At 57.8% G+C, this 16973-nt stretch overlaps 3 protein-coding genes across 3 annotated transcripts in view; 1 reads left to right on the top strand and 2 right to left on the bottom strand.

Moving 5' to 3' along the window:
• Nucleotides 1-754: 754 nt before the first annotated feature.
• On the bottom strand, nt 755-3814 carry LOC134551804 (maestro heat-like repeat family member 5). Its single transcript, XM_063399786.1, has 6 exons — nt 3681-3814; nt 2364-2540; nt 2067-2222; nt 1806-1907; nt 1270-1511; nt 755-978 (listed from the first exon to the last, which is right to left on the bottom strand). Exons 1-5 carry the CDS (start codon nt 3798-3800, stop codon nt 1272-1274), a joined length of 795 nt encoding a protein of 264 aa, XP_063255856.1. The 5' UTR covers nt 3801-3814; the 3' UTR covers nt 755-978; nt 1270-1271.
• Nucleotides 3815-3877: 63 nt separating this feature from the next.
• Nucleotides 3878-11708, bottom strand: LOC134551871 (uncharacterized). The gene is made up of 6 exons (XM_063399853.1): nt 5780-11708; nt 5449-5597; nt 5041-5188; nt 4608-4795; nt 4378-4515; nt 3878-4094 (listed from the first exon to the last, which is right to left on the bottom strand). The coding sequence occupies exons 1-6, from the start codon at nt 5882-5884 to the stop codon at nt 3878-3880; spliced, it is 945 nt and encodes a 314-aa protein (XP_063255923.1). The 5' UTR covers nt 5885-11708.
• A 4952-nt stretch (nt 11709-16660) lies between these two features.
• The window catches only part of COL18A1 (collagen type XVIII alpha 1 chain), a 36566-nt gene continuing 36253 nt past the window's right edge, over nt 16661-16973 (top strand). The window contains exon 1 of the mRNA XM_063399951.1: nt 16661-16814. Coding sequence (XP_063256021.1) covers nt 16804-16814 — 11 coding nt within the window. The 5' untranslated portion in view covers nt 16661-16803. The remainder of the gene's footprint in view (nt 16815-16973) is intronic.

Here is a 16973-nt window from a genome sequence, read left to right as displayed (position 1 = left end):
AGGGGAGTCCCCACCCTCCTGGTGTGGTGGTGTCCCTGCCTGGAAGGCCTCTGCCGCAGGCCTGGGAGATGCTTTGGGGAAACGCCAGAGCAGCCAGGTGGCAGGAACAAGGTGGCTGCCTGGGGACTACTTATGGCCTCTGACATGCAATTCCTCAGGGCTTCCCAGCAGCCCAGCCCTTCAGGGACCTCCTGTTGCCTTGGAGCCTCCTGCCACCCACTCCCTCACACATCCCCCTGGTGCCTTCCCACTGCCTTGTCCTGTCAGGGTCTCTGCAGCCCCTCATCCCTTCACAGCCTCCCACTGCCCTGTCCCTTCAGAGTCTACCCCAGCGTGGCCAACCTGCCCGGCAGCAACGGTGCAGCCCCACAGGAGCTCCAGACAAGCCCCATCAAGAGGCACCTCGGAGCCCTCAGCAATCCAGCCAGCAGCACACGGGCAGGAGGACACAGATGGCCGTTCCCGGCTGGCACAGGGCTTGTGGCCATCTCCAGGCACCGGTGTCACAGGGATCCCCACAGCTCCAGCCCCTGCCCACCCGCCCTGTCGGCAGTACAAAGGCTTCAGCACAACCGCCAAAGACCGAGGGGTTTGTGGCCATTTTCCCTGCAAGACTGCATGCCTGGGCAGCTTGCTGCCAAGCACCCTTTTCCCCCTCTTCCCCTCTGCCCTGCACACCCTAAGCAGCAAAAGAAAGATGTTGGACCTGTATGCATGACAACAGCTATTTCTTATTTCTGTGCTGAGATGAGGTCTTCTATACAGGCTCAGGTTTCCTGAGCAAATGGAGCTCCTGGGATTAGTCGTTCATGGACTTACAGAAAAGAGGCTTCCTACCCGCCCCCCTTCTGCAAGTAGTCTTACACCTTCTGAAACCTGGAGAATATGGAGCTCTCTGTGCAGCTCTTAAGAGTTGCAGGGTTTGAAGTGCCAAGCTTGAGATGGCGGGGCTGATGTCATCAGTCAGGTCCTGAAGGGCTGAAACAGAGGGCAACAGAGCCATGCTCAGATCCTGGAGCTGCGGGGACCCAAGGAGAGGCACCTGCCAGGGCCATCCCAGCCCACTCTTCTTGCCATGGCCAGGAGGGAGCAGGCACCAACGGGATCAGCCCAAAGCTGCTGGCCACGAAGTTCTCACATGTCCCTGAAATCTCTGTGTGCTCTACCCACACCACACCTCGTCCGCACAGGGAGCAGAGCCCTCTGCAGTCGGGCCAGGCCTTGCAGCTTCCCTGGTCAGCCCTGCTGACACCCACTGCCCTCGCTCACCCTCACAGATGAGCTGGAGGTGTTCCCGCTGCCTCCTCATCTGGCGCCTGGCGACCCCTGGGAACACAGAGCCTGTCATGTACCCTGGCCCAGATCCTGCTGTGGCAGAACAGGGAGGGAGCCCGGGCTCGTGGCTCACCCAGGAACCTGATGGCCGCCGCTCGCAGGGGCTCCTGTGCGTTCTGCAGGTACGGCAGTGCCCGGCGCAGGTGCTCGGCCGCTCGGCTCCTGTCCTCTGACAGCTGCAGAGAGCGGCAGGAGGGAAGAGTTGGCGCGGGCTCAGCCCCTCGGCCGGGCTCTCCCTGTGCCCACTTCCGGCCTCCCCTGCCCGCACAGCCCTGAGGCCCGGCCAGCAGCCGCTGTTGGCGGGCTCTGGAGGGGGCAGAGGGCCGGCTGCTGTCCGGGCAGCCGCCCCGCAGCCCCGCTGTGCCGGGGCTCCTCCTGGGCGGGGGCCACAGCTGCCAGCCCCCCCACAGTGAGCACCATGCTCAGGGGGCTTCTCCCGGCTGAGACTGGTGCTTCCAGGCCGTCCTTACCAGGCACTCGCTGAACCTCCATGGTTGCTCCTTCTTCACCAGCTGCTTCAGATGCCTCTTCTTCAGGAACTTGGCTGCACAAAGCAGTGTTGTCCGAGAGGCCTGGCAAGCAGCAGAGACATGGAGGTGGCCCCACAGCCCAGGTCACAGGACCCCCATCCCTGTGCCAGCACCTGGACGAGGCTGCATCCTGTGAAGCACCAGAGCAGAAAGCAGCTGAGCCCCCTCCCGGGTGAACACCAGCAGCCCCTGAGTCCTCACCTCTGCCACACACTGGTTCTCATTGTGGCAGTGGAAGAACAGTGGAAGCAGGCTCTGGTGTATGTGTGTTTTCAGGGGCTTTTTTCCCTTGTCCATTACCAGCTCCATCACCTCTCGGAAGAGGCAAATGGAGAGCAGCTCGACATGGCCATTGTCCTGTTGGAAAGGAAGTGAGAAAGAACCAGTAATGGTTTCTCCAGGCCTACCTGGGCACAAGTGTGGAAATCCACAGTGAAAATCCTGCACCAAGTGTCTGGGCAGCACCCATTGGCCGTGGCTGGGGACACAGAGCCTTACATGGTCAAAGAGTGGCTGGAGCACCTCAGCCAGCTGCAGGGCAGTGGGACTGGATATTAGGGTGGCTCTGTCCTGGAGCTCATTCAGGAATACAGAGAGGATCAATGCAACCCCCTCTCCATCTGCATCCTGCAGTAGGCCGATGAGGCTCTGTGTCAGACTCCGCATACCTTCGGCCTGTGGGAGACACAATGCTGCACTGTGAAACCATGAATCATGGCATATCCTGAGTTAGAAGGGGCTCCCAAGGATCATCCAGTCCAACCCCTGACCTTGTACAGACACCCAACAATCCCAGCCTGTGCCTGAAAGCGTTGTCCAAACACTTCTTGAGCTCTGGCAGCCTTGGGGCTCCTCAGTTACCATTCCCTGGGGAGCCTGGTCAGTGCCCCAGTACCCTCCAGGGGAAGAACCTCTGTCTAATATCCAACCTAAACATCTCCTGACACCTCTTCAGCTGTTCCCTTGAATACTGTCACTGGTCACCAGAAAGCAGAGATTGGAGCTGCCTTTCCACTTCCCTTGCAAGGAAGCTGCAGATCATGAGGTCTCCCCTCAGTCTTCTTCAGATGGAACAAGTCAAGTGCCCTCAGCCACTCCTTCGATGGCTTCTCTTCTATATCCTTTACTATTTTCATATCCTCCTTTGGACAATCTCTAATAGTTTCATAAGTTTTTTACATTATGGTGCCGAATATTGCACATAGCATTTGAGGAGAGGCCATGCCAGCCCAGAGTAGAGCAGGACATTCCCATCCCTTGCCCAGCTGGTGATGCTGTGCCTGATGCATCCCAGACATCCCTCCTGGCTGCCAGGGCACTGTTGACTCCTACTTGCCATCACAGAATCCCTATGGGTCCCTTTCCACAGCACAACTTTCACGTCTCTCATTCCTTGCTCTAGACACATAGCCAGGCTGCCCATGCCAGGTGCAGTGTCTGGCACCTGCCCTTGTTGAACTTCGTATGGTTGGTGATTGCTCAGCCCTCAAATCTGTCTCTGCAGGGCCTCTGCACATGAAGGAGTCAACAGCACCTCCCAGCGTAGTATCATCAACAAACTTATTTAGTATTTCTTCAAGTGCTGTGTCCAAATCCTTCATGAATGGTGGTTGCACCACCAATGCCACTCTGGCACTGCAACCCCATCCTGAGCCCAGCGGCCAAAGGCCTGTCCCAGAGCACTCGGGCAGCTGAAGCAGAAGGCAGGAGAGCTGGGAGCAGCAGCCTCAGCACCCCAAGCCCAGCCCAGCCCAAGAGACTGCGTTCCCCAGCCCCACGCTGCCCACACGGCTTCAGCCGCTGCCCCCTTCTCACCACTGAGGGATCTTTGCTGAGAACCACGAGGCCTCTGAGTGCCAAGCGACACTTTTCCCTCGATTTGCTCTGCAGGCACCTTGAAATGATCTCCAGGGCACTGTCACTCCATGCTCTCATCTCATGGCACTCGAGGACCTGAAAGGCACAGGGCAGTGACAGGGTCCCTGCCAGCAGGAGCCCAGACCCGCATAGGGCTAGGCCCAGGCAGCAGCAGAGGGCACGGGCACCGTGCCAGGCAGCAGAAGGCAGAGAGCTGGGAGGCAGCTCAGCGAGGCAGTGCTGGCCTTCAGGCTCACCTCCACAAGGAACGCCAGGGCAGGCAGATCCCAGCGTGGCTTCTGTGAGCTGAGCAACCCCAGCAGACGGAGTGCAATGCAGGAACACAAGGGGCTCAAGGTATTGCGCATCTCCCTGGAAGGCAGAAAAAGGCACCAAGACCCTGAGCCAGCAAGGGCAAACCTCTCCCAGGACTGACTCACAGAGGTCTGGTCTTTCCCCACCACCATCCTGCAAGGGGAGCTGGGCCCTTTGGGAGGCAGCTGCTCTTGTGCACCCTCCTCTCCCAGCCTTTTTGTGTCTCCTTGGCTGTCCCTCATTAACAAAACCCTCTGGCCCACAACCACGGGGTCAGGGTGTGGGGCACTTTGGGCACAGGGCACAAATGCCAGAGGCAGTGGGGAGAAGGGGGTCTCACCTGGCCAGGAGACCCACAGCATAATGGTGGGTGTGTGCACAGAGCAGCGTGTCCCAGCCATGCTTGTGTTCCATTGCCACCAGTAAATCCAGGCACCGCAGATGGTGGAACAGCGCCCTCACAGTCTGCACTGCAAACCTGTGTGCAGAGCAAAGCCAGTCCATGTCCCCAGGTCATGCTGGGAACACTGGCTCCTGCCCTGGGGACATGGGAGAAATGGTATGGAGCACCTGTTTATGCTGGTGGGAAGGCTGAGTTGCTCCTGGCATTCCTTCCAGAAGGTATTGACCTCCTCTGGCCTATCCAAAGTGCTGACAAAAACTTGGAAGAGCAGAGCCACAAGGAGGCGGGGGGAATATTCCATAAATGGTGCTGGGCACCAGGGCAGGCGGAGAATCTCCCAAACCACCCTGGTTGCCTGCAAAGGGCAAAGCATCCCGAGACAGCGCTCAGTGTCCTTGTGTCTGTGTGGCAGGGCCCCAGCGTGGCAGGGAGAGGCCAGGGGAGACACAGGGGGAGCACCGGGCCTGGTGCCCCTGGAGCTGCCCCTAGGCCAGGTTTCATCCCAGCCCCTGAGGCAGGGAGATGCAGTGGGGGAAGGAGGGTGGAGAGCTGCTGGAGAGGCAGCCCCGGGGTGAGCAGAGGCCAGTCCCAGTAACTCACAGCCAGGGCAAAGACTCTCGTTTTGTCCCCATCTGAAGTGTCCACTCTGTGCAGTGGCCAGTCCTCCAGCACACAGAGCAGTGTTGGCAGCACCTTGTCCAGTACTGTTCCTGATGAGGCTATGTTCCTCCACATGATTGTAGCAGCTCTGTGAGACCAGAGCTCTGTATCAGGGGGGTCTCAGCCACAGCACCATGACCTGGGCAGCTGTGGGGGCCCAGGTGACAGAGCCCTGGTGCCCTGAGGGGCAGGGAGGGAGCATTGGCAGCAGGCTGGGAGGCTGACATGCCAGGGCTGGGAAACAGGGCTTGGTGGCTCCTGGAACTCTCCACCTGTCTGTCAGACCCCACTAGACTGTGTGTACAGGGTGATGGGCCCTAAAGGCCACAAGGAAGGTGGCTCCAGTACCTGTCACATGATGGGGCACAGCGGAGGAGGGTGACCGCAACGTCAGTGGGGTGTGCCTCAGTCAGCCTCAGGATGTCCATTAACATCCTATTATCTGGAGGGGCATTGGATACAAGCCTCTGGTGCATGTTCCTCACAAAATCTGGCACCTGGAGGAGGCACGGGGAGAGCTGGAGAGCTGCCAGAACAGCAACTTCCCCAGCTTCCTCTGAGAAGTGCTTCCCTTCCTACCACACTCTAATGGCTTCAAAGGCTGAGGGGGCCCAGTGGAGCCAGATTGAGGAGCCACACAATTCCTGGGGTGATCCAGCCCTGGTCACAGGCTGCTTACTTCATTTGAGTGGGAAACAACTCTCTCCCCAAAAGAATCCAGGTTGGGAGCAGAAGCCTTCATGTTTGTAATGCTCTGAGTGGGTGTAGTGTCAGTGTTGGCCATGTGGTCAGTGTGATGTCAGGGTTTGCATCCTCCTTCTCCAGGCCATGCTGCAAGGTCTCTCCCTTCTCCCACTGAGATCTGTCCCTAAGGGCACATGGGAAAAAAAAACAATTGAAGCCTGGGGACAGCAAGGAACAAGGTGGCTGCACAGGACCTCCGTGTAGCACCACCCTGTCCCATTGCTTCCTCTGGACGTTGTGGCCACACAGTGGCCAGCACCTTGTGATGCGTCACAAAGGGCCCTGTGACACAGGGCCACATCCCTTCCCACTGTGCCCACCATCAAAAAGGGCCCCTGCACACAGTGCCAAGTGCCCTGGGGCCTCCCCCAGCCCAGCCAAGCTGCCGTGCTGTGGGGCAGCTGTGAAAGAGCTCAACAGGAATAAAAGACACGCTGATATCTCCTGACCCCGCTGGGACGCATGACTGGCACAGACAGTTCTTACCCTCCATAACCATTGGGGAGCATTTGGGAACCCCAAAATCAGAGTGTTCTGCCTTAGCAGATTCCAAAGGGTGATGATCTTGCAGCAAGCAATGAAAAGGATCCACTGCCACTGAGGTTGCCCACAAGCCAACCCATCTTGGTGGTGTGCCTATGACCTAGACAGGTGTAGTGTTGATTACCTGCTTGTTTGCCCTTATTTTTGATTGATATATCTCTTTGTCTCTTTCTCCTGTAGGATGAGAAGCCTATGTGGAGGTTGCAGTCTGACCCTTTGGGATACAAAAACAAAAACAAACCAAAAAACAAACAAACAAACAACCCCCCCAAAAAACCAAAAACAAACAAACAAACAAAACCCCCACAACAACAACAACAAAAAAAGAAAACCCCAAAAAACCACAAAACACCACCCAAAGAAAACACCAAAAAAACCTGAAGGAGGAGACTGAGGGGAGGCCTCAACAGGTCTGCATCCTCTCCTCATGAGGTGCAGTGGAGGGACAACTCTCTGTGACTAGCAACAACATCCAAGTGAATGCCTGGAGCTGTGCCAGGGGAGGTCGAGGCTGGAGATCAGGAAAAGGTTCTTCCCCCTGGGGCACTGAACAGGCTCCCCAGGGAATGGACATAGCCCGAAGGCTGCCAGAGCTCCAGCAGTGTTTGGACAGCACTCTCAGACACAGGGTGGGATTGCTGGAGTGTCTGTGCAGGGCCATCCTCAAACAACACATCCCCACAATCCACATTCCTTTGGATGAACATGATCTCTCCATCAACAAACTCATGTTCATGGCCACTGCCTCTCCAGGAACAGACCCTGGATTTTCAGTCTTATTAAAATTCACAGACAGTTTTACTATTTTTTTCTCCTCCTTTTAAATCACAAACGGGCACTTCCCAGTGTGCCTCAGTGCTGGCTCCGGGTGAGCACTGACGACACTACAGGTGCAGCTCACTTAGTGCATGAGCAGCAGGGTAATGATCTCGCCGTGTTCCGCTGGGAAAATCTCCTATTTTACAGCTTAGGCTGCCTTTCAAACAGGCGGGCCATCCTCTGGATCCAGTCCTGACTCCAGACTGTGCAAACGTGGTTGTCTGTGTGAGCATCCCTGGGAAGCTCGTCCCTAGAAATGGCCACAAACATTTTCCCAGCCAGGAACTGCCGTCTGTGTCCTGCCCATGTGTGGGAAGATCGGCAGAGGGCAGGGCAATCCCACCGAAGGATGGATGAGGACAATTCCCAGGATCCGGTATCCCACTGCAGTGCCGTGGGTGGCACATACGATGAAGAAGAGGCCAGAGTCCTCAGTCGACCTCCTCCCCGGGGAGGGTGCAGCCAGCTGGGCAGGGTCTCTGGCAGAAAATAGACAGGGTGCCAGTGAAAGTGCTCTAGGAGGTGTTGGAGTTCTTTCTATCAGTATCCTTTGGGAGACAGGGAGCAAGCCTCTACCACAGCAGTGTGGGGTGCAACCAGAAAGCAGCAGGTGAGATAAGCTCTGTTGCACAGGTGCAAGGTCCATCTGGACACGGAGGCATCAATAAACACACCCTCCCAGAGCTCAGCCAGGCTGAGCTCAGGTGCCTGGGGCTGTGACTGAGGGATGTGCGGGAGGGGACCCCAGGTGAGGCCAGGAGACCCCTCAGTGCCCTCAGAGACTCAGCACTTGGGGTGGCCCAAGGTTTGAGAGGGGAGCAATGAGTGCCTCGAGGGCACAGCTCTGCTTGGGGCTGCTCCTTGTCATGGGGGCTGAGGGGGGCTGCATGGTGGTGGTGCCCAGCTCCCTGCAACCTTTTCCTGTGTGGACAGGACTTTATGGATTTTTTGGGGGGTGACCTGCTGGTTCAGGAAAGGAGGAAGAGCTCGGCACTGTTTGCAAAGAGGTTCTGCCAGAGCTCAGAGTACCTCCAATGCTTGGTACCTTCACTTCTGTGAAATCCCAGGAGCACCTGGGTCACTGAGCTTTGGAAAGGGTCATTGGATGCCCAGAGCTGACTCACTCATGCTCTCCTGGGTGCTTGGCTTTCAGGAGTCCTTGGTACTTGTAATATAAATGTTCACAGAAGGGTCTCATGCCCTGGAGATGCTCTTTGCCCTTCCCAGTGGATGGGCAGCAGAGAAAAGCCCCAACTTTCCTGCCCATGAATTGTAGCCAGAGAAATGAAGCAGATGAACATCCAGCTGTGCTGCTGGGGTGATGTGCCAGAAAGCTAATTTCTGCCTGGGGCTGGGGGCCAGGCAGGGCCTGCTGGGGAAGCCGCACCTTCTGCAGAGGCCTTGGGGAGGGAGAGTGGAAGGCAGAAAAATTGTGAATTCGCAGCCCAGATCAGCAGCCCCCTTCCTGTAGCAACAGCCATGCTCATATACAACAGGAAGTATGGAGAAGCAATTGGAGATGAAAAAAAAATAAATCACAGGAGGCAACTGCCCAAGCCCTGTGAAGTATGTCAGGAGCAGAGAGGTGCCCATGGCCCAGCAAGGCATTGTGAGGGGAGCACAGGGAGCTGCAAAACCACATCTGTGTCTTCTACCTGCTGCATCTGGGGAGAGCTCTGACACCTCAAGTTCTCTCTGGGACAGAACCAGCCCTTTCCCTGGGACACTCAACCCTGGCATGGTAGAGGAGTGGAGAGGGCCCCTTCCCACCTCCAGCAGACATCAAAAGCAGAAGTGGAAGCGAACAGAAAGCCTCCAGGGGGCAAATTTGCACCTTGTTTTGCTGCCGAAAACTGGGGGGTGGGAATTTGGCAGCTCTCCTCCTTTGGAAAGGGTCCAGCTGCCTTAGGAGAGAAATTCCTTGCATAGCTTTGCTGTGAAGAAAGTGCTGACCTGTTTGGGGGCGTTTGCTGAGCAAGTGAAGACTGAAGACGAGCCAAAGGTAGCTTGTAAGTGCTGGGAGAAAATGGCAGTTTGCTCATCACCGGGGTTAGGCAGTAGGTCAGGCTCTCTGGGGGAAGCGATGCCTGGGGACAGTGGCTTTGTGTGCCATAAGGGAGCCCGTGAGGATGTCCTGATGCTCCCTGGCTTCACACACCTCCAGAGAGATGACCCAACTACAGCACAGAGGCTGCTGTGGCCACGCCATGTGAGCATCAGAGATGACCAGGCAGCTACATCCAGACAGTGGTGCCCAGGAAAGCCCCACCATTCCCAGGGATGAGACCCAGGGGACACCTGGAGAACTGGAATCTCAGGGTGGCAATGGGACAGTGGATCAGGGAGGGGGCATTTAGCTATGGTTTGACTCGGAGCACATCTTGGGATGCAAAGGACACCCACTGATCACCTCAGTATCAAAGGGGGTTTAAACCAGCAGCAGGTGGCTGGGGGGAGGGTATGGTGGGAGTGAGGTGGGACATACACCTCACATTCACTTCTGGAAATGCCAGCAGGGGAACAAACAGCGTAACTGCAATAAATATGGGAGGCAGATTCGACCTCCTGCAGTGCCAGGAGAGCAGCCAGTGCGTGACTAAAAGAGTGTTGATTTAGATTAGATATAAGGCAGCATTTTTTTAGGATGAGGATGGTGGAACCCTGGCACAGCTTGCCCAGGGAGGTGGTGGATGCTTCATCCCTGGGAACATTCAAGGTCAGGATGGACAGGACTCTGAGCAACCTGGTCTAGTGAAAGATGCCCCTGCCCATGAGATGGTGTTTAAGTGTCCCTTCCAACCCAAACCATTCTGGAATTCTGTGATTCCATTACTCCATGTTCCTTTGCATGGACAACAGAGCAAGGGCAAACCTAAATGTGCTCCCACATCAACACCAGACACCTAAACCAGTGGATTTTAGGGGAGACTGTAATAAGGGGACACTTCAACTTGCAGACTGGATTGAAGTGTCGGGGGTTAAGACATAAGGATAAAACTTCTGAATGCAGTACACGGTGCCATTCCCCCTGAAACAGTCTGAGAACCACCAGGAAAAGCTGCTACTCTGGATCTGCTCTGAAAATGAGGAAATGTGTAAAAAAACCCCCCAAAACAAACACAAACAACCAGGCCAATCCTAGACAAAAAAAAAAAAAAAAAAGGAGTCTGAGTAAAACATGGAGCAAAGAGCAAACAGGGCAATCCTGCAAAGCCCTCACACAGCTGAAGGGAAAGAAGGGGGAGTACAAAGAAAAGTGATGCTGAGGAGTAGAAGGTCTCCCAGAAGAACAGGGAAGTGAAAAATACATCAAGTCAGATATAAATATGGAAGCAAGATGACTAGGAGCAAGCTGGAGGCTTGTCCTGCTAAATGTGCTCAAACCAGCTCAGCCAGTCTTCTGCAAGGACTGGGAGGTGAGAAGGGTGCACAGGGATGGGATGGACAAAGTGACAGGGCTTTCCCCTGGGGGCATTCACACTTCCACCAATTTTTTTCCCTCGAAGTGGGAAAGTCTCTTAAATTGGAATAGAAATCCTGGTGTGGTTATCCTGGACAGACAAGGTAAGTGTCCTAGATAGTTTGGAAGTGGAAAACACCAGGATGGGGACACTGCTGGTCAGCAGGACCATGGTCGGGTCCTGTCCTAGGGGATTACAAGGATCCTCAAGCGTGGATTACAGGAGTAATCCTTCCTTGGGACCATCTCCCCTCCCCAGAAGGGAGCCTGTGCATCCTGGCACAGGGAACTGGGGCAGAACCTTGGGGTATCCAGCTGCTGAGAATCCTGGATCAGTCCAGTCCTCAGTGGGGAGCTGGGGATTTCCTTTTCCCAGGGAGGAAACAGCTCCTATTTTGAGTCTTGCTGGAGGAAAGGACATCGATTTCTTTTTTTATCTTTTTTTTTTTTTTTCCCCAGATGAGTCAAAATTGACCATTCCTCTGCAGAGGAGATGCCAAGTGCCACCTGGGAGAGAAGAGGTGACAGCCTTGAGGGTGCTAGGACAATCCCCAAGGAACCAGCGGGAACATGCCAGGATCTTCCATTTTGGGTCTGTTTCCTCCGTGTTACCTGCACACAGGGAAAGCCCAGGTGTGTTCCACCACCCACAGCATCTCCAGGGCAGTGCTGCTCCCTCATGCAGCCACCACCCTGCACTGCAGCCTGCGTCCTGTTCCACATCCAGCTCCCCGTGAGGCCAGAGACAGCCACTGTCAGCCTGTGCCTGCCAAGGTGACAGGGATGCTTTCAGGACCATCCCCCAAGTGACAGCCTGGGCTCAGCCTCGTTATTTCTTGCTGGAGCTCTTTGTCTTGCCTGGCTGGATTTCAAAGCTCTCCCTTGAGCAAGCACCTGTCTGACAATGCAGGAAGGAGGAGGAGGATGTTCTTTTTCTCCAGTTAAAAATGAACTGCTTTTCAAGTGGTCCCGGAACAGTCTGGAAGGGCTGCTGAGGGGAAGCAGAAATCCAGATGAGTTTCCTTGCTTTGTGGCTGCTGGCCCCGGCTCACATCCAGCAGGGAAGGCAGTTGGTGATGATTTGAATTGAATTGAATTGAATTGAATTGAATTGAATTGAATTGAACTGAATTGAACTGAATTGAACTGAACTGCACTTAGGGGGGGAAACAGGAAGGTGGCAGGGGCACAGTGCATGGAAAGGAGGGAGATCCTGGCATACCCATCCCAGCCAGGACTTGGAGGCTGTGGATAGCCCCAGCTGGCCATAGGAGGGATATGGAGAGGCTGGAGCTGGCAGCCGGGGTGTTCTAGTGTGGGAGGAGAAGGACTCCTCCCTTGCATGAGCAATTCAGGCACCACAGAAGGTTTTGGGAGCTCTCCCAACCTTCATGAGTTTGGCAGAGGTGAGGAACAGCTCTTGTTCCCAGCGAGCCCCTGCCCTGCAGTGGGATGGGGCTTTTGGACAGGATGTGCAGTGGGATGGGGGAAAGGAGTGGTCTCTCCATCCTCTCCAATGGATCCCTCTCGGAAGCTTTGGGGGAACAAACCCGCACCCCGCACCTGAGGTCCAAGGATCCCCCGAGGTCTGAGGTGGCTGCAGAGCTCTGCCCTCCTCTTGCAGTGCTGGCCCGTGGCTGCAGAGCGGGAAGGGAAACAAGTGCCATTTCCCACAGCCAGCAGAGAGGCAGGGACCCGAGGGCGAGCCGCTGGGATGAGGCATGCGAGAGGCATCCGCCGCGTCCCCTTTCCCATGGAATGCTTCTCCCGCTCCTTTCTCTGATGTGTGCTGAAGTATTGGTTTTCCTCTGGAGTGGATGAGTCACGGAGAAAGTCGGGAGGGAGCGGGGGCTGCCCGGACATCCCAGGTGTCCTGTCCGCCGGGAGGGCTGTGTGGGAGGGAGTAGGCACTGCCCAGGGGTGCGGGCAGAGGGCAGGAAAGGTGCGTGTGAACCGGAGAGCTGGGGCTGGCTCTGTCCCTCCCGACACCGCACGGGGCTTCCCAGTTCTGGGAAAAGAAGGGAGCGTCCCTCCTTTGGTCCCCCTTACCCTTCCCCAGGGAGGAGGTCACTGTGCGTAGGGGTGAGCTCCCAGCTGTCCCTCTGCTGATCGAGTGGCTGTGTCTCTGCTGGCTCTGCAGAGCTCTCACTTGCCCTTCTCTCTCGGCAATTTCATTGACAGTGTCCAGCTTGGGAACACGCCAGGCCAGCTCTGTCACGTCAGGATTCTGCCAGATGGGATCTCTCCACAGCAGCAGCTGCGGGATGTGGCCAGGGCTGGGGTCCCTGCCCAGCAGCTCTATGTGTAGGGCTCAGGGCTGTGGGCTGTGCCACCTGGAACCTGTCATGCCCCTGCTGTGCCAGGAGGTGATGGTATGGTGGTTCCCCGGCCACACTCACCTCCCTGCTGACCCTCAGCAATCTGTGCTGTCCTCTCCCATTGTCTTTGCACCCATGGATGGGGTGCGGGTGGGCTCCAGATCCCACAGCGTTTCTGCTGCCAGCGAGGTCTCCAGCCGGCCCTGGAACACCTCGTGCCCTCTGCAGCCCCTTGCTAAAACATCCACCAGCTCTGGCTGCCGGGGCCAGGCGTGGTGCTGCCCCACTCCTGGCCCCAGCAGCCCGGCCTGGCTGAGCTCATCCCCCGCCTACATGGGCAGGTAAGGAGCTCCGGATTCAGCCAAGCCCTTGTGCCTGACAGCTTTCCTCACTGAGGGATTATCTGGATTTCCAATTGTTCCCACTCCCTGCCTATGCTGCCTGAGTCCTTCCCAAATGCCCACCTTTGAGGCTGTGTGTGCTTCACCTCTGAAAAGGAGGGATGGTTTTCATGTCAGCCCTCGCCACATCCATGCCAGAGGTGTCAGCTGAAGGCAGGGCATGATGCTGCCCTCTCCTCAGGACATCCTGGCAGGCCCTGGGCCATCAGCAGACACAGACCTCTGAGTCTGAGCAACAGATGTGGCAGCAAGATGCAAAACCAGCTGCTGCCAGTGGTCCCGAGCACTCACACCTGGAGGCTGCCCCGGGAGGAGGTGGCTTTAACAGGGACAAATGGCACATCAAAGTGGCAGCATCAGCCACAGCCTCCCCTTGGAGATTGGCCCAGATTGGCCAGCCTTGTCTGTCGGTAGTTTTCAGCTCCCTCTGCCTGCTTCAGCCTTTGTTTTTCTGCAGGGACACTCGCCAAATATTGTCCTCTGCCTCTCCCCAACAAGATTCCTGTGTCCCCCAGTGCTCCCCACCTCCTTTGGCGTGGTGGCAGCAGGACTAAGCAGGGCAGAGCAGCCTCCGAAGGCACAGGGCACGTTCTGGGGCCCTGGTGACAGCTCGCGGTGCCCGCTGGCACCCCGGGCGCTCCCACGGCTCCCGGGTCACGGCTCCTCGGGCAGCCAGCGCCTGGGGACACACCGCCCCTCCCAGCGCCGGCCCCGGGAGGGGGACATGGGCCCTGGCCATGTGTGCCAGCCCTGGAGCCACTGCCAGGGACGCGGCTGGGCCACAGCAGACGGAGTTTCCAACCCCTCCTCTCTGCCCGAAGGAGGGAAAACAGGCCAGTGTCCCGCAGGGTTGCCAGGGTGACATTTTTTGGCGGCCGTGCTGTCGCGGCCGCTGAGCTGGCGGGGGCTGTGTGCTGGGAGCTGGGGCAGCCCCTCTGTCCCCACACCGGGGTGCCCCTGCCCGGGGCCACCCAGCAGCGTGGGACCACCAGCCGCGGGACACAGGTGGGAGCCAGGCGCAGGGGTGGGGGGACAGCGGGACACTGGAGGAGCCACGCAGCGATGAAAAATGCCAGAGCTTTGCTGGAGCTGAGAGCCTGCGGGGTAGGAGAGCCTTTTTGGCTGGGGCTCGGGAAGTCTGGGCCGCGAGCTGCAGAGCCACCATCAGAGCACCGCTGGTTTCTATTTGGTCGTCTTTCGAAAGAGCTGCCTCCACTGGCAGCGTGGGTGTCCCCCCTCCCACAGCGGACAGTGTTTGTTTGCTTGGGAAAAGATGAGCCTCATTATCTGTCCTCCATGGCTCTCGGACTTTAAAGCTCAGCAGGAGGAGGTTTTATGATGGGAAACTGCCCTGGTGTCAGGCAGGCTTTGCACGGAGTTCTGCTGGAGGGGGAACCACAGCCCTGCTTTGGCAGTGGGGACAGCACCAGGGCTGAGATGCAGGCGAGACAGGAGGGCGGCAGAAGGTGATGCACTCAAACAAGTGCAGTCAGGTCAGGCAGAGTCCTGAGGTGCAGTGAGGAGGAAGTGTGGGATGTAATCCAGCTCCATGTTCACCTGCAGCAGCGATAACATCACTGCTCTCCGTGTGTGGGAAGGTCTGGGCAGGTGGTCAGTGTAGCCCTGGGTGTTTGCACCTCCCGGCCCCGGCAGTGCTGGTAAAACTGGAAGGGCCAGAATTCCCCCATGGAGCCGAAGCAGCCTTCCCAGAGCTGCCCACAGGCTCTCTCCCACAGCACTGGAGCACTTATCCACCCACCCTGATCCAGCCCATATAAAGCCAGGTCACTTTGAGCAGTCCTCTGCTATCAGGCAGGATCCTTCTCCATTTTCAAGGAGTTTTTTTTTTCCAAGTACCATCCTTGCCCCAGGACTCTCCTCCCCCTTGCTTCACGCAGTGCTGGCCCTGCAACCCATCCACCCCTCCAAAATCCCTTTTACGGAAGGGCATCCCGGTGATTCAGGGCTGCCACGTGTTGCCTTTTGTGCAGCTCAGGTACTCCAACCTTTACCTTGAGGGAAGGAATCCAGCTGCGGGAGAAGAAAGGGCTGGTAAATCACTCAGCATCCAGCTGGGAAAGCATAAATTTAAGAGTCCTGACCACGTGAAAACATTCTGCAGCCAAACAAGAGGCAGCTTCGGTGTGTATTCATGGCCCTCAGACCGGGGTTGTGCTGAGGGGCTGCCTGCCTTTGGCACCGTTGAAAGATTTACAGCTAAAATTCGGAGAGCGCTAGCGTGCCCCTGTGCGAGCGCAGAGCCGAGCAGCTGGATGTCATGGTTTATCCTGCTAGATCCAAACCCTGTCTTAGACTAAACACGCCTCTGCCATCATTAGTGAATCACTTCTACATCCCCTGGAAGCTTCCAGGGCTTGGATTTCAGAAGCTTTTTTGCTGCCGCCGGGCACTAAAATGCTACGGAAGACAAAGCAAGGTGTGGCAGCAGGTTTTGTGGGGATTATCCCGCTGGGATAATCCTGGGGCTGGAGGAAGATGAAAGCTGGGGTGTGTGGAGGAGTGAAAGTGGCAGCAGCCCCAGGTTTAACCCCTTTCGCGGCCCAGGCAGGGTGAGGTGCGGGGCACTGCTGCCCTGGCTCTGGCATTGCAGCCCGCAGGCAGAGCTGCCCCGGGCGTGTCCGGGAACCCTGCGGCTCCACACCCTGCCGGGCTGCGCTGCCTTCAGGGCATGATGAAGGAGGCAGGATCGCGGAGTTCCCGAGCCCCAAGCACACAATCAGGGCGAGCGAAGGGCCAGGAAAGGAGCGCCCAGCCCTGCTCCGTACCCCGGGGCTCGTATAAGTGCTAGGAGAGGGAATGAGCTCAGCTCGCTGATTCATTCCCTCGTCAAGACCAGACCTGGCCTGCGAGCCGAAGCCCAGGGCTTGGCGGAGCAGGAGGTGCCAGGGCAGGTCCTGAGGGCTGTGGGTGCCCCTTGGGGGTGAGGGTGCGACCCCGGCGCCCCGGGCAGAGGCGGGATGCTACTCGGGGTGGGATGTTCCTTGGGAGGGATGCTCCTCGGAGAGCAGAGCTGTGCCTCTCCCGCTCACCAATCTCCGGGGAGTGTCCCCGACCCCCGCCCGGCTGCAGGAGAACGAAGCCGTGCGAGCCCCGGCCTCGGGGGCTGGGGGCGGGCTGAGCCCCGGCCCCGGCTCACCCGCTCGGGGCGGGCCGGCCCTGCCGCCCCTCCCCTCCCCGCCCCTCGGACCGTGCCGATCCCGCCGCTCCGAGCCGAGCCAAGCCGAGCCGAGCCGATCTGAGCCGAGCCGAGCCGCTCCGAGCCGAGCCGCTCCGAGGCGCGCCGAGCCGAGCCGAGCCGAGCCGAGCCGAGCCGAGCCGAGCCGAGCCGAGCCGAGCCGAGCCGAGCCGAGCCGAGCCGAGCCGAGCCGAGCCGCGCTGCCGGCACCGAGCGGGCACCATGCGCACGGGGTGAGCGCCGGGGCTGTGGGGAGCGCCGGGCCCCTGGAGCCGCCGGGGATGGGAGGGGGGAACACAGGTAGTGCGGGAAACACGGAGCCGCCGTGGAAAGGCGGGACCGTGGCACAGGACGAGGGAGGGAGGACAAGGACCCTGGAGGCGAAGGGTCCT

The sequence above is a fragment of the Prinia subflava genome, chromosome 6, assembly GCF_021018805.1.
Source record: "Prinia subflava isolate CZ2003 ecotype Zambia chromosome 6, Cam_Psub_1.2, whole genome shotgun sequence".
Lineage (NCBI taxonomy): Eukaryota > Metazoa > Chordata > Aves > Passeriformes > Cisticolidae > Prinia > Prinia subflava.
Note: the sequence above shows the minus strand (reverse complement) of the source record. Positions and strands in the feature narration are given on the sequence as shown.